General features: G+C 46.2%; 1 protein-coding gene across 5 annotated transcripts in view; it reads right to left on the bottom strand.

Moving 5' to 3' along the window:
- Positions 1-14,976, bottom strand: part of LOC135388004 (inositol 1,4,5-trisphosphate receptor type 1-like) — a 37,076-nt gene that overhangs the window by 1,557 nt on the left and 20,543 nt on the right. For all 5 annotated transcript variants that reach the window (XM_064617270.1, XM_064617272.1, XM_064617273.1 and 2 more), the window contains 18 exons: positions 12,434-12,748; positions 11,328-11,526; positions 11,104-11,244; positions 10,308-10,468; positions 10,026-10,226; positions 9,817-9,927; positions 7,848-8,204; positions 6,269-6,394; positions 6,127-6,193; positions 5,948-6,067; positions 3,740-3,923; positions 3,502-3,676; positions 2,011-2,179; positions 1,823-1,942; positions 1,214-1,383; positions 978-1,143; positions 720-880; positions 449-610 (listed from right to left, as the gene is read on the bottom strand). In XM_064617270.1, the coding sequence (XP_064473340.1) occupies positions 449-610; positions 720-880; positions 978-1,143; positions 1,214-1,383; positions 1,823-1,942; positions 2,011-2,179; positions 3,502-3,676; positions 3,740-3,923; positions 5,948-6,067; positions 6,127-6,193; positions 6,269-6,394; positions 7,848-8,204; positions 9,817-9,927; positions 10,026-10,226; positions 10,308-10,468; positions 11,104-11,244; positions 11,328-11,526; positions 12,434-12,748 (3,105 nt within the window). The remainder of the gene's footprint in view (positions 1-448; positions 611-719; positions 881-977; positions 1,144-1,213; positions 1,384-1,822; positions 1,943-2,010; positions 2,180-3,501; positions 3,677-3,739; positions 3,924-5,947; positions 6,068-6,126; positions 6,194-6,268; positions 6,395-7,847; positions 8,205-9,816; positions 9,928-10,025; positions 10,227-10,307; positions 10,469-11,103; positions 11,245-11,327; positions 11,527-12,433; positions 12,749-14,976) is intronic.

Below are 14,976 nucleotides of genomic sequence, written 5' to 3'. Positions count from 1 at the left end.
GTTAACGCAGGTATTTTACGCTTTTGCTATAGAAGCACGCAAAAGTGCCCAGGGTATGTCATCTCAGATGAGTGCTTTTACAATATGACCGGTGTACAAGCAACAGTTTGAAGCATGCAGGCACATTATGTTGAAACTTGGAGGAGTCGTGTCCACCTAAGCCAATCACAGACATCTCGAGATTCATGTCGATGTCTCTGCAAAATCAAAACCTGCGCGTTTTTACATTATGGCACTTTCTGTAAAAGTGACACTCTGTCTTTTAAGACCACGTTTTGGGCCTGTTCGTGCAGCATCGAACTGGTTAAAGAACGCAGATCGAGCGCTTGAGAGTTGGCGCTCGGCGCTTCCCTAATTAGCATTTTTAACCAGTTCGACACCCTGTTTCAAGGTCAATGTGTTGTCGGCACGAGACGATATCGTGACAATGCCTTCTTGTTTGTCTTACCTGGTTCCTTAAGTCGAGCAACAATGTTGAGAGACTTGTCACTATCTTCTGCGTCTCTTCCAACTGCGTCTGCAGCGTTCGCATCTCGTTCTGCTCCCCTTCCGCTTCGTCCGCTGCCAGGGACATGGCACGCATCCGTGGGAACCATTCCAGGTTTTTCTCCTGGAGTGAATTAGTGTGACATGCACACACAGGTTTTCTTGCGCCCGACCAGAAATGCTAATTAAGGCTGCGCGGCGAAACAATAATGCACAACGATGACACGACGGACCTGTATCATGGCGTAGACGTAGCTCTCCGGCCCCGTGAACTCTGTGGGGTCCTTGACTCGAACGAGGACTATGAAGTAAAGGTAGTGCCAAAGGTTGTGTTCACAGCGTATGTGCTCTTCGAAGGAGACGCTCTTGTTGTCAAATGCAGCACGGTCCAGCCCTGTTGTTGTTGTTGAAGAAGGTTGTTGAAGAAGAAGAAAATTAATGCTCAGTACATCATCGATGTAACTTCTCTGGGCGTATCGCAATTAGCTCACCGCAAATAAAGCAGGTGTTCCGCAGAGTTTCTTCCTTTTGCTGTTTCTCGCTACGGAGGTCAGCAAAGGTGTCAATGATGACACCGAAGATGAGGTTGAGCACAATAATAATCACGACGAAGAAGAACAGCAGGTCGTACACCACTCGTGCAAAGTACAGAGGCTCCTGTTGAAAACCGTGGGCTGTTATGTCTGAAAGAAACATCGACAGAGAGCAAGGAAGGAAGACCACTTACCTTGACGCTGGGTGGTCGTAGGACATCACCTATGCCACCCCCATTGCGCAGGCCGTGGTTCATGGACGTGATGATGCACATAATGAGCGAGTCACACGCACGCTCTTTCACGGTGTCATCTCCATCATCCTCCTCACTCTCAGCTACGGATGATGAGGTCACACCCAATCCTGGACCAGAATGCAGGAGCTCCAGAAAAACTGATGCAGTACACTAATGACGTCTGCCATTTTATGTTATGACTGCTTCTTATGTTGTTTCTTGCGAGAATAATCTGCCTTTGATTTAATGATTTCCTCGTGCAACGCTACATAAATGCACGAAAATCAAATATTTCGCACTTAGGGTTCCTCGCTTTTGGGTTTTATGGTTTTCCAAATTCTGGGAGGGGGGGGGGGGGGGTGCAGCTCGTCTGACTCCTGCAGGAGGGGATTATAAGGGGGGTGCGCGTAAATGCACTAGCCCTAGTCATGGACATCAGTAGTACACTCTGATTAACATCAGTAAGACCGCATAGATTCATCACAGAGAGTTGCGACCTTCACAATTTATACAATCCTGCACACGTACAGGAATTTGTACGCTTTAAAACCCTGGCATACTACTTGCCTGGTGTAGTAGCTGAAGAACAAACATCCTTTGTATATTTGGAACCACCAATACCAGACCCCTCACAGAAGCCATCTGTAGGTTCAGGGGGCGCCACTATGTCTTCGACGGCGGGTAACCCTACGTGGCACACACCTCTTAGTGGGACTCAAAATTCGGTTACCGCAGCACCAAAGAATCAGACTTACGAGGGACACTGTTGGATCCTTTATCCACTTCGATTAGGAAGTCATCGCGGAAGAAGAGGTATGCTACGATGGAGAAGAGGTACACGAGGATCAGGGCCAGCACAGCTGTTAAGATGATGGAGCGTCCGTTGCGAGTTACAGACTTGATCACGTTGAGCAGCGTCTCTTCCTGTTTGTGGTAAAAGCGACAAAATGTGTGCCTACTCATGTGCAACAGACTCCATAAATGACAGCCCAGTTAAAAATTCCAATTGTGTCCAACTAGAATTCCAATTGGTCTCAACTGGTTTCCACTGTGTGCAATTCGGTCTAATTGGATTCAGATTGGATCCAACTGGACTTCAGGTTGGGTCTTATTGCGACTAATTGGATTCTGTTTGTCCAATTGGAACCCAACTTGTATCCAACCAGTATTACTTTTTCTGATTGAAGTTCTTATTGAATCCAATTGGGCAGATACTTGACCACCGGTCTCAATTTTCAAAAACCACAAAACTCGAATACACAAGGCAGAAACATTTGCAAAGTTGTACCATTTTGCACATTGCCATATACAGTGAAACCCGCGTATAACGATATTGACGGTAATCGCGAATTCCATCGTTATACGGTGTACATCGTTAAACGAGGGTTGACCTAAATAACCCGTCCTCGAAAAGTCGCGCGCCACCCCGCGTGTAGCAACAGAAAAAGAAACAGATGCTTAAAAAAACGCGTAGCTGTGTGACATCGCACTGGCTTGGGAAAACAGCGACCAGAACTCGTGGAGGGAACCAGGGAACATATCAGGACAACTTCTGGCAATATTACACGTCACCATTCCGCAAGTCGGCTTCACCTAACGCCTGCGTGCTTTAGGAGAAGCCCGCTGTAGAACACTGTCGCGCGACTCGCGGGTGGAAAGCACGTGCTTTGCCTTTTGAATCATCTGGCAAATTTGAGCAGCACTGGCCAAATACGGGGACACAAAAGCGTTACCACCGACCTCCTTCCACTGACAGTACCGTCACACAGTTCCCTTACAAGTCGGCCCAGGATGCACATTCCCCAGGGCGTCAGTCGTGACGTTGCCCACATCTGTGAGGTTGACAACGACGAGTCCTTTCACCATCACCACCACCACCACCACTGACAGTATTGGAAAATGAACAGTCTCTGTCTATTTTCTTGCCTCACTTTTTATTTTGGTTTAATTCTTTTTATAAAAATTTCGGATTATACGAATTTTTTCCGCTACCCCGTGACATTCGTATCATCGAGATCCTACTGTATCCTACTGTATGGCGCAAATCGCCGCGAGGTTACGCGCACGGGACAGTGTCCAACATCGTTATACGAGTACTCGGAACCGCGGTCTCCATCGCTGTACGCGGGTCGTTTCCCCACAGAAACAATGTATATTTTGACGGTAAAATCATAAACCATCGTTTTACGAGGGATATCGTTATCCGCGGGTTTTACTGTACTATTTTGTCCAAGCAGTACAAGTACCTGATAGACAACATCAAGGAGGAGAACACTGTAGAAGAATGGATGAACGACGAGACCAAGTACGCAGAAGCCCAAGTACATAATGTGATATAGCAGTTCTATGTCGGAAGCCACCTGCCGCAGGCTCCTCGTAAACGTGCCATGATTGCCCATGATGCTTACGAGGTGCACAGTACTGCGAGACATGTCGCGCAAATATTAGAACATGTCCTCAAGATTAGGAGTGCTGTAATCTCACCTGATAGCTACATTCACAGTTCCTAACAGCCATAATGTCGGCTGTAGGCCCAAAGAGTAGACGAGCCTCAGAATGAGTGAGCAGGCGAGGGCACGCAGAGCTGAAGGACGTGGTGCCAGGACAGCACCAGCGAGGGAGACCAGCATGACAGCCCAGCTGACTCCAGAGATCCGTGGATCCAACTCTGAAGCAAACATACCCGTCCTTAGGTTCACTTTACTCGGCTTTAGAGGCTAAAAGGACTAAAGACTTGCTTATGCGGGTAGAGGGTTGGACGAAAGTTGGATGTGGCTAAGACATTTCCCAAGAACAAGAATAGAAAGAATTTAATGAGTCACTCAATTTGCATCCTTTTTGTGTTACATACAATGTGGCCAACAGGTACAACGAACCTTCCAGGCACATAACACATCAGAGACAGCCTTGAGGAGCTTAGAGCTCGTACCTGTTTTTTTTTCTTGTTGTCGGTGGCGGTTCAAGGAGGTCCAACCTGTGCAGGATTCTAATAGAAGCCACGCGAGGGGCTGTGGTACATCGTATGCCAGTGAGTGCTGTCGCACAATATCAAGAGTAGAGCATGCTCACTACTTCCAGAACGCGCTGGTCCACACCATATGTTTTCTTGCATCCAAGTATAAACGCTCAGCAAGTAGAGTGCAGCAGGCAACGTCGTTGCACACCCTCTCTCGTCAGTGTAACGCGGTAGTATAAACGGGCCTTAAAAGTGAACTACCTTATTTACCCGAATGTTAGTCGACCCAAATGTGAGTCGACCCCCCCCAACTTCGAGATCTATGAAAATGAAAAAAAGCTTTGTGGTGACGAAAACGTAAAAGATTTATTCATCGTCGGAAGACTCTTCTTCTGTCGTGCTTCCTCGATCTCGTCGGAGGTGTAGCAGACATCGTCGTCGAGACATAGTCTACGCTTCTTGAACGTACAAATGACCATGTCGCATTGCCACCCAACGCCGCCGAAACCCATCTACTAGACCTCGGTGAGAGACACATGCTTGACCCGCCCTGTCGGAGTCATCTTGCGCCCTCCTCTTGCCAACCACGCGTTGTACAACTGCCTGACATAGCTTTTGAACGATTTGTTTAAGCTCACATCAAGCAGTGGCAGCTGGCTTGTGAGGCCACCAGGTATCACCAGCATGCCTTAAACTGGGCACGGCCCATTCCTTCATCACTTGCAAGATGCCTGGCCTCTCCTTGCAACATGTTGCACGTTTCGAGGAGTTTCCTGTTACGCTTTTCTCGCGCAAATGCCTCGAATTTATCTTCAACTGCTGGATAGCGTTCCGTCTTCGGTGAATCCGCGACGTGTCCCGCTGCAGCTGAAGATCGCTTCATGTTGCTTTGTCCATTCTCTGACAACGCGTTCAGAAACGCCAAATTCTCGTTCTGCAGCACAGTTGTTGCTCACTTCGGCAAACAGTATCGCACGTCTCTTGAACGCCGCCGGGTAGGAACGGGGACGCACGTCTCATTGCGCGTCCCATGGCTGGCGGAGAACGAAAGAGGAGCCTTCGTTTTGACTGCTTTTATTGCTGTCGCTTGTCACATGTGTAACTCTCTCTCCCCCCCTTCCCTCTCTCTCCCTCCAAGTGAGGAAGCGGTATGGCCACACAGCGCGCTGGCCGCAGAGCCTTGTGGTTGCGCAGATTCCGATTATAAGTCGACCTTCCTACTTTGGATCGTCGATTTTGGAAAAAGGGGGTCGACTTACATTCGGGTAAATATGGTCAGAGCCTGAAGTTTTAGGGTTTTACCCGATTCTTCCCCGAAATTGCACCCCGAATTGAAGGCTGTCTCTATAGGTTGAAACCCGATTTTTACCCGGCAAATTGCCTTCACTGCGATGTCTGTAGGAATGCACTAACTTACTTGTTTGGCAGAAAAATGCAGTTACATCCCCGTTTGTATCAAACCGCTACAGTTAGTTTGAATAACTGAGCCCGATTTCTCCCCGAATTTAGCGTACTGGAAGGTTTTTCACCCAAATTTGCATGAATTAAGTGCACATGTTTATTTACCCGATTTTTACCCCCCGAATGTGGAAAAAAATATTTCCTGAAAACTTCAGGCTCTAGTTGGTAGTTACATAAGCACCGTTCAGAGCCTCATGGCCCACTGTCCACATAGGTGTTATGTTACGATGCCCTTTCTATCCTACATAGCAGTTTTGTGCAGCAAGTACACTTACCACTGGCTTCAGTGAACGGATAGAAGATGGCGACGAGGATATTCACCAGCACCGCGAGGTTGAATGCCACTGTGCTCCATACTGACATGTGTCTGCTCACCCAGTAAAGCACAGGCTGACCTACAAAGAATCCATTTTAGTGTGCCAGACATTAACGTGCGACGTAAAAGGGCACGTACCACGTAGTTTCTTCTGCCACTTCATTTCGTTGAAGAGATCTTCTGTTCGCTCAAAGAAATCGGACACCTGAGAGGTGCATTATTCGTGTTGACACGTCGCTGAACAATAAAGCTTAGGTAGAAAGAGAGGGGGGGCTGGTACCTTGCTTCCTTGTTCATCACGTTCCGTTGTATTGTAAATTTTGACTTTGGTCTCTCGTGTGAGGAATTCGCAGATCTGAGGCACGGGGAAGACAATTTGCTCCATGGTGCGGTCATGACGGACAATCTGGAATTGCAGGAAACGTTACTGGAATTACACAGAGTCCACATGCTGTACTTTAAAGGCTTTAGCTTCAGAGTTTGTTAGCGCTGGGGTCCATCCATATATTCCTTGGAAACCGAAGGTGTAAACTAATTGAATGAAAGACAATAACGAGCAAACCCACTACCAACACGTCCCTCTCTCTCATCCTCCTTCCCCATGACGAAGGTTCCCGACCAGGACCCCCTTGCATGAACGTTGAGGAGATTCCTCAGTGATGTCGTCGTTGGCTTGCTTTGATAGTGGTTTGAGCATGGGCGCTGGGTTTTCAATCTGCCAGAGGCGGCTGGTGCACAACGCCCCTCTCTCACTTCCTGACGCAAACGCTTCATGTTGCGAGATTTACTAATAAGACCACTGAGGGGAAATCACTGAGGCCGAAAAGATTGCGGAATTTGGAACGTCTTATGACAGCACCCAGTCTTTGGCGCTGTCTGATAAGGAACTGGCTTTTCTTACATCATTAAGACCCTGATGCGTATACGAAGAAGGGAGTCAAGTCCTGTAGATCACATAAACAAAATACAGAAGCCGACACTGAAGATTTTTGTTTAAGTTTAATTTGTACAAGCTTTCGCGTGGAGGTCCACGCTTCCTCAGGCACTTCCTCAGACACTGTACCTGAGGAAGCGTGGACCTCCACGCGAAAGCTTGTACAAATTAAACTTAAACAAAAATCTTCAGTATCGGCTTCTGTATTTTGTTTATATCATTAAGACCCTGTACACATAGAGCCTGAAGTTTTCGGGAAATATTTCTTTCTAAATTCGGGGGGTTAAAAATCGGGTAAATAAACATGTGCACTAAATTCATGCGAATTCGGGTGAAAAAACTACTGGTATGCTAAATTCGGGGAGAAATCGGGCTCAGTTGCTCAAACTAACTGCAATGGTTTGGTACAAACGGTGGTGTAACTGCATTTGCTGCCAAATAAGTAAGTTAATGCGTTCCTACAGACGTCCCAGTGAGGGGAATTTGCCGGGTAAAAATCGTGTTTCAACCTAAAAGGTGAACCTTGAATTCGGGGTGCAAATTCGGGGAAGAATCGGGTAAAACCCTAAAACTTCAGGCTCTATGTACACATAGTGGATTCAGCTGGTCGTTTTCGTGCAGAAGAAGTTGCGATGGCTCAAGCGTGCCTGTCCCAGGACTGCTTTAATGGCAACGTACGTCATGTTTCATTGATCCTCGGTTCTGTTTGGAAGGAGTGCAAGAGAGAGAGAAAGGAGAGGTTCCTCAATGTAGCTTCAAAGTTGAAGGGGAAACACCGGGCAGTTGCGCGCCCTAGGTAACTCTATCTCGCTGGGGCCAACCCCGACAGTTTACAGGGTTTTCCAGACTTTTCCCCCCAAGGTTTCCTTACTCAGACTAAGAGGGAACACTGCCTTAGAACTCTGTGTACTTTGCCATCTCATACCTCAATCTGTGCAGTGTGGGAGGCGTAATACTGAAGCGCCTGCAACATTTTTGCATCCTGGGGCTCCTGAAGCGTAGGTTTGAGCAGCGCGGCCAGGTCCCTGTTGTGTTGTGCAAGCTGATGGCATAGGATGTAGATGTTGTGCCCGACTTCCTTGGGTGAGACCCCATCCTCGTTCACAGAGGCACATCCTCCCTCCTCCTCGTCCTCCTCCTCTTCTTCCTCCTCCTCCTGGTGGTAGGCATTGCAGGCGACCTCCACCAGCTGGCGTGGACTCATGTTGAACAATATTCTTTCAGCATTTTCGTTGTCTCCTCTGCTCTCCATGATGGCCAGCAGTAATTTACTCGCGTTGTTCTGTTGAAATTTGGGAACAAGCTGCATTATGGCTATGCCCAATATTCGGAACACTCAGAGACATCAATTGAATGATGGCACTTTGAATATTCAAAAATCCTTTACTGATTTTGTAGAAAGCATAAATATCAATATACAGATGGAGGTCCCTAGCAAGCTATTGCACTAAAGCGCTCATCCACTATAGCGTTACACTCAGAGACGTTGCTTCTAGCTATCCGGTGGATATGGTCAACTCATATGAGAGTGTGATCTCCACAGTTTGGATCAAGCACCAGTTGGGTGGCATAAACTATAAGTAGGGCCCTCAGTTTTTGGGTAAAACCCGATAAAGCCCGTTTTTACCCCCCGATCTACATCAAGATAGTTCGGGTTTAACCCGATAAAACCCGTAAACCGGGCTTGCGAAAGTGCAAACCAAGGACTTGATCCGCACACGCGCGAACTACGGCAATCGCGCGACCACTCGCGACTTGCTCCCGACCGCGCCGCGTCTTGCTGGTGAAGTAAACAAAACACGTCGAGTTTGGGTTTGTGGACGCTTGCATGCAGGTCCGATTTCTAGCGTGAAAAATGTTCCTTTGGTAGGAGTCACCATTTGAAAGTTGGCTTCACCTAAAACTTCCGTGTATTGCGGTCAAGCCCACTTCAACGAGGGTCTCGTCGACGTCCACGGAAGGCACAAACGGTAGAAAAATCCAACACTGAAGTTTTCAACTTATTTAATGACACAAGCTTTCATGTAGCAGACTACATTTCTTCAGGTGTGACAAAGACACCTGAAGAAATATAGTGTGCTACATGAAAGCTTGTGTCATTAAATAAGTTGAAAACTTCAGTGTTGGATTTTTCTACCGTTTGTTGCCTTAAGTGTACGTTTGTAGATTTAGCGGAACTTTTCGATTCATTTATTTGTGTTACTGGAAAGCCATCTTTAACCTATGACATCATACAATTTGTTTAGTGATATATTAGGTTAGATTAGTGCGGCTGTGGCAGCTTGCCTCGCACTCCCAACTTCATTATCATTACTTCATTATTATAATTAATTAATTTCAACACATAAAAGTATCTTTTTTTTTTCACCCGAAAATGCATCACTTCTCAGTATATCACCCGATTTTACCCTGTTTGGCAGGTCCTGATTTTCAACCCGATATTTACCCCCCGATTTTCACAAAAAATAAAACCCGAAAACTGAGGGCCCTAACTATAAGTATGGTCTTGTGTTTCGGGGTTAAACGTGGTAGAACCCCCTTCCCCCGGATTTGCACCATCGTTGGTACTTTCCAAAATGCAAATTCATCCACCACTATGGGCATTTGAGAACATTGACAGTGAAACTCCCCATTCATCATCATAAAACAAAGTTGTTGTTCTTGTTAAGAATGTTAAGTACTGCACATTCATGTTCATTTGGAATGCACAAAGAGCTCTTTTTTTCACGTGACATCCAACCGATATCACCCCATTTTTGCACTGCATGTTCAAAAAACATAAAACCTGAAAATATGGGGGCCTAACTATGTCATAAGGTGTGAAAATCCTGCTACAAATGAGCTGCATTGCAGTTTCCCCACATAAACATGCACCGTCACAATGCCAAGCTCACCTTGAGTTCTAACACGAGGTCCATTCTCTTTTTTCCCAATGGGTTTATGTCATTCAGGATCAGTGCAATGATGATGTCGATGCCATTGCTTTCATGCATGGCTATGCAGTTCTATTTTAACAGAAATACAACACCACCATCAACCATCAAAGTTCCATGGCACATGCTATAGTGATATAATTATAATCTTCTTGTGACAGGTGACATACTTGGTTTTCATGACAAGGCCCCTGACAGTACTCAGTTAAAGTTTCCAATGTTTGGTTGACAAGCTCAACATTGTGTTCGTTGATGTAGAGACCCAGAAGTCCCAATCCCCCGGTTGTGCTTCCGCAGATGCAGTCGAGGAAGAGCAATGTCTCCGACACCAGGTTGTAGTTGTTCTTATTGTTCTGGTTCCGCAGGAAGTCCTGGGTGAAAAACGTTCTTGCATAAGATAGAGCTAGAGGTAATCCCTGTTAAGAGAATATTAGGTTGCTGTAGCGGTTAACCTGGAGGCTCCTGTTGTGATTTTCGCACAGAAGTTGAAGAAACCTCAGTATGGGCAGCATGACTAATACTTCCGGTGCCAGGCACTGCTCGTCGCCACTTCTCGCCTTTTCAGATCGGTCCGCCACGGCCGATTCCTCGCTCGGAGAGTTTGGAGTTTGCGCTGTGACGCAGATCATGTTGCTCGGATTAACTGTCCACGTCGCACTTACAGCAAGCATAGTAGTGCTAAAATTGTTTGCCGTGTCCATGTTTCATTTTATCAAAATACTGTAGGCAACCTTAAAGCGTACCTTCTGTACTATAGCACACTTCAGTATTGAACTATCCAATTTATGTCTTACTGACATCCATGCTATATGTATCCCATAATCACACAAACGTGCGAGAAACATCTGATGATATTGGATGCTGTCGAGACATCGGAAAATTACATATCGCAAACACAATGGTATGGCATGATACCCGAGATATAAAGCCGTTATTGTGTACTTATCTGGAAATGTTGTATGACTAGTCATGCCTTGGTTTTGTTTAACATATTATTGTGAATGCAATATGAATGCCTATATCTACCCGCAATGCGTCTTCATAAACTTTATTATGACTTTGCTACACTGGCTTCTAACATCAAAACCCAGCGATAACAAAAAGTATGTTTCGACGCCTAAACACCAGCGTTGGAAGCCAGCGTAACAAAGCGATAAAGATCATGACTCCTGGCTTTTCGTCTATTTTCATCTTCATAAACTCTAAACGAACACAGCCAGGACCATCATGACTGTACGTAACACTTACCTCCAGCATCCTCATCTTTTGTGATTCCCCCGATGGTCCCCATACTCCTCAGGTGAGAGTATGCCTTTCCTGTTACACTCGCCGCATCCTCCAACTGGGCCTTCAATTCCTCAGATATCACCAACCCGTTTGACTTTGCCCCTGCACGCAATGAAAACACGAGCGCTTATAGGCTGTGTCTCCAAAACAAGAAACGAGCAGAGAGCAGACGACGGAAGCCTAACCTCTGTTCCTCCTGGATTCCTTTCCCATGCTTCCCCGCGGATGATCTCTGTCCTCACTGGTTGCACGAGCGGCAATGTCCGAAGTGTTGACAGTGACGGTCGACTTGATTTCCTGTTGAGCAGCTTTCGTTTTGTCGTAGAAGACCTTGAAGAACTTCTCCGAGTTGTTGCCTAGAGTTAATTTAGTGTGCATAGATTTCTGGAAGGCAACAGAAATAACGTACTGCTGAGCATGTATGATTTGGATTGCGGGTGACAAGCAGCTACGTAACCACAGGGTAGTTGGCACAGTGAATGCCACCCAGATGCAGCAAACCTCCTCTCACTTCTGTGTCATGTGGACGTAAAGACTCAGGATGTCGCCTGCTTCAGCCAGTCGTCTGCAGTGATTGGCTGAAGCGGACGACTGCAAACACTGGCAACAGCCCCTAGACAAAGAAAGCCTGCTTCCTCGTCGACGTGATGTAACAACCAATAGTCCGCCAATCAGAATCGTGTTTTCAACGGCGGCAGCCAATCACGAACGTGCTTTCACTGGTCGTGGCCATGAAGACGAACCACCGTCGTCTGCGAGTGGTGATTGTACGTCCTCGTGTACTAAATGGGAAAACTTCGAAATAAAACGCAAAACGGCCCCAATCTTTCTCAAAACTGATTTTCTGGAAAGCGTGTTGCGCTTTTTGTTTAAATATTCAGGTCTGCAGGTTCCAAGTAAGCTGCGACCATTTGCGGGTTCTTGGATTCGCAGAACGGCAAATTGCAGTAGCAGACAAATTCTGACTATTTATGTCATCGTAGCGAAGGAGGGAGAGGAGGCAATAAGCAGGCCTTATGTATCTAGGTGGCATTGACATTGGCTTCCCGCGGCTGCTAGTGGCAGCCAGTACGACTGTCTGCGGCTCGTCGCTATGGCTACATCCACCGAAAACGTGTCATAACTGACAGACTCGTAATGACTATGTCAAATTGCTTAAGCAATCGGGCCTTGTTTACTCTGGGTAGCAAGGAAGACCACAATGTCCACTACGGCATTCAGAGCTGTGTCCCCCATTGTAGTACAGTTGGTGACACCGTGGCACAACATAAACACTGTCAACGCGACATACCTGTATTGCTGGGTTTCCTCCTTTGAGCAGCGCAATGCCGAGTTCCACGCTTTCCAGGAAGATTGGGAGCGATGGGTTCATCATAATCAGTTCAACGACCAGATCGGAAGCGCCTTCCTTGTCCAGCTGGCACTGCACTTCGGCCAGCGTCATCTCGGCCCTGCTGAGCAGAGGCGTTCCCGGAGCGCTGGGTTGAGGGATGCGACCCGCGCCACCCGTCGGCGTGTTGCTGCCAGTGCTGGTCCCGCTTCCGTCCCTTTTCGAAGGGGGTTTGCCGAAGTACAGGACCAGTAAACTTTGCCGCAGGACTTCACCCTGAAGATTTGTTTGCACGTTTCGTTATGTACTGGCAAGGAGATGCATCCGACTCATGCCGTGCACGCAAATTAAGACACGTGACCGTGGTGATTTTCACGGAGTGCAAAGGTGTGCTCAAACACGTGAAACAAACATTCAGAAAAGGTATTCTCAGTGGTTAAGAGCAGAGCGTCAAACTGAAACGGTTTTCGGTTTGTTTCGGGTTCGGGTTTGGCCATAAAGGTTCAGTTCCGGTTCAGCTCCGGAGTTCACATATATCGGTTCGGTTAACCGGATCAGAGGCTGCAAACCGGTTCGGAACCGGTTCGAGGTTCTAATATGCTACAAAATTATAGGTAGCCACTAAAAATGGTACAAGATCTCTTCGTTAAGTTTTTTTTTATGCATTTATTTCTGTTTTTCGGCCAAGAGGGCGCCCATTTATCCCTTCTCCGAGCAATGTGGCTCCACCAATCTAGGCAGGCAGACCGCTCAAATGCCCATATCACCCGCCACCACAAACCAACCAGAGCCGAACCGGTATTCCGAACCGGTAACCGAAGTTTTTAGATCGGTTCTGTTCCGGTTCAGCTCCAAGATGGCGCTAGTAATGACGGTTCAGTACTGGTTCAGTTCCAGGTAAAAACTACGGTTAATTACGTTTTTCAGTTTCGGTTCCGGTTCGGTTCGACGCTCTGGTTGAGAGATATTGACAATGAGATCAGTAGTCATGAGATTACACCATGCCTTGCAGTAAACATGCCGTATGTCAACCCACATCTACACAGTGTGTGCGTGTGTATCTATATAGACTTGTGATAGAGCGGAGAAATCAATGACGCAGAAAATTAGATCTCATCTCAAGTACATAGCATAGCTGTACATTTGACATATGCAATATTTCTTCAGCGTTATTTCTGTTGTTCCTGCATTATGAGTATCAAAACAAAACTAGCCTTAGGAACCAGTCGTGTTTATTAAGTTTTACAATATATCAATTATAATGTAATTAATTTTCTGTTTTCTTTCAAACATAGCTGAACAGAGCATTGAAATACAATACAGTTACAATACACAATAAAACTAGCAAACAAGATTAACAGAAAGTATATAAACTGAAAGAGCTCCACGAGTTGATGTATTAGTTGGTACATGCTTGCTAAAAAATGCAGCCACAGGCGACGCACACAAAAGATGATACGGACAAAACAGCTGCTTACGGAAGACAAGCAGCTGTGTCCCATTTTGCATGTGTCTTCTTTTGCGTGTGTCGCTGAATTTTTTTAGCAAGAAAGTATACAATGAATAAACAGTGTAGGGCTCATATACGTAATACTCTGCAGCACTTCATGTACATCTAAATAGGTTTTGCTACATTGTACGTCTCTTACGCTACTCCCACAGTTGCTGCGTTTTATTTTTTTCAATCCTTCCTAATTATAGGTCCTTATCTGGACAGTATGTGAATGAATCGCACAAAAATTACAGAACATCAACACATCACAACAACTCACGTTGTCTCCAGTGAGCATGCCAAGTGCCACAGGTCCACAGGTGCAAACAGCTTGTGAGCCACAAATGACCAACAAGATGCACTCGTGCACAACACCATTCAAACATCCATGCAATCAAGCAGTGGTTGAACATAGCTTGGGCAGGCAGACGGCAAAACATCCCGATGTCTTACCCGTTTCTGATCACTGACTTCTCGGGGAGTGAGAAGTTTGGGGTCGACCTTTGTGGCCACCATCAGCAGAAAGAGACAGAAAAAGCTCAGAAAGTTAGTACCTTCCACAAGCACCAGAGCAGAGCGAAAAGTGACTAAAGAGCAAAGTAGTTAGCTCATCAAGAAAGACAGAGAAGAAAGATTGCTGGATTCAATTATGCATGTATTTACAATGCATGATTTGTTACGCATTCATTATGTATTACTCATTATGCATGATTAATTATATATATGTATAATTTGTTATGTATCCATGATTCATTATGTATGCGTGACTCGTTGCGTATGCGTGACTCGTTGCGTATGCGTGACTCGTTGCGTATGCGTGACTCGTTGCATATGCGTGACTCGTTGCGTATGCGTGACTCGTTGCGTATGCGTGACTCTTTGTGTATGCATGACTCGTTATGTACAATTCATTATCTATGCATTCATTATGCATTATTTATTATATGTTTTCTATCATGAATTTTCCTGTGATGCTCTTGAAAAAGTTAAGAGGCTGCTATGCTGTAAACAG

The sequence above is a fragment of the Ornithodoros turicata genome, chromosome 3, assembly GCF_037126465.1.
Source record: "Ornithodoros turicata isolate Travis chromosome 3, ASM3712646v1, whole genome shotgun sequence".
NCBI classification, from domain to species: Eukaryota; Metazoa; Arthropoda; class Arachnida; order Ixodida; family Argasidae; genus Ornithodoros; species Ornithodoros turicata.
The sequence above is the reverse complement of the archived record's forward strand: the minus strand, read 5'-3'. Positions and strand labels throughout refer to the sequence as shown.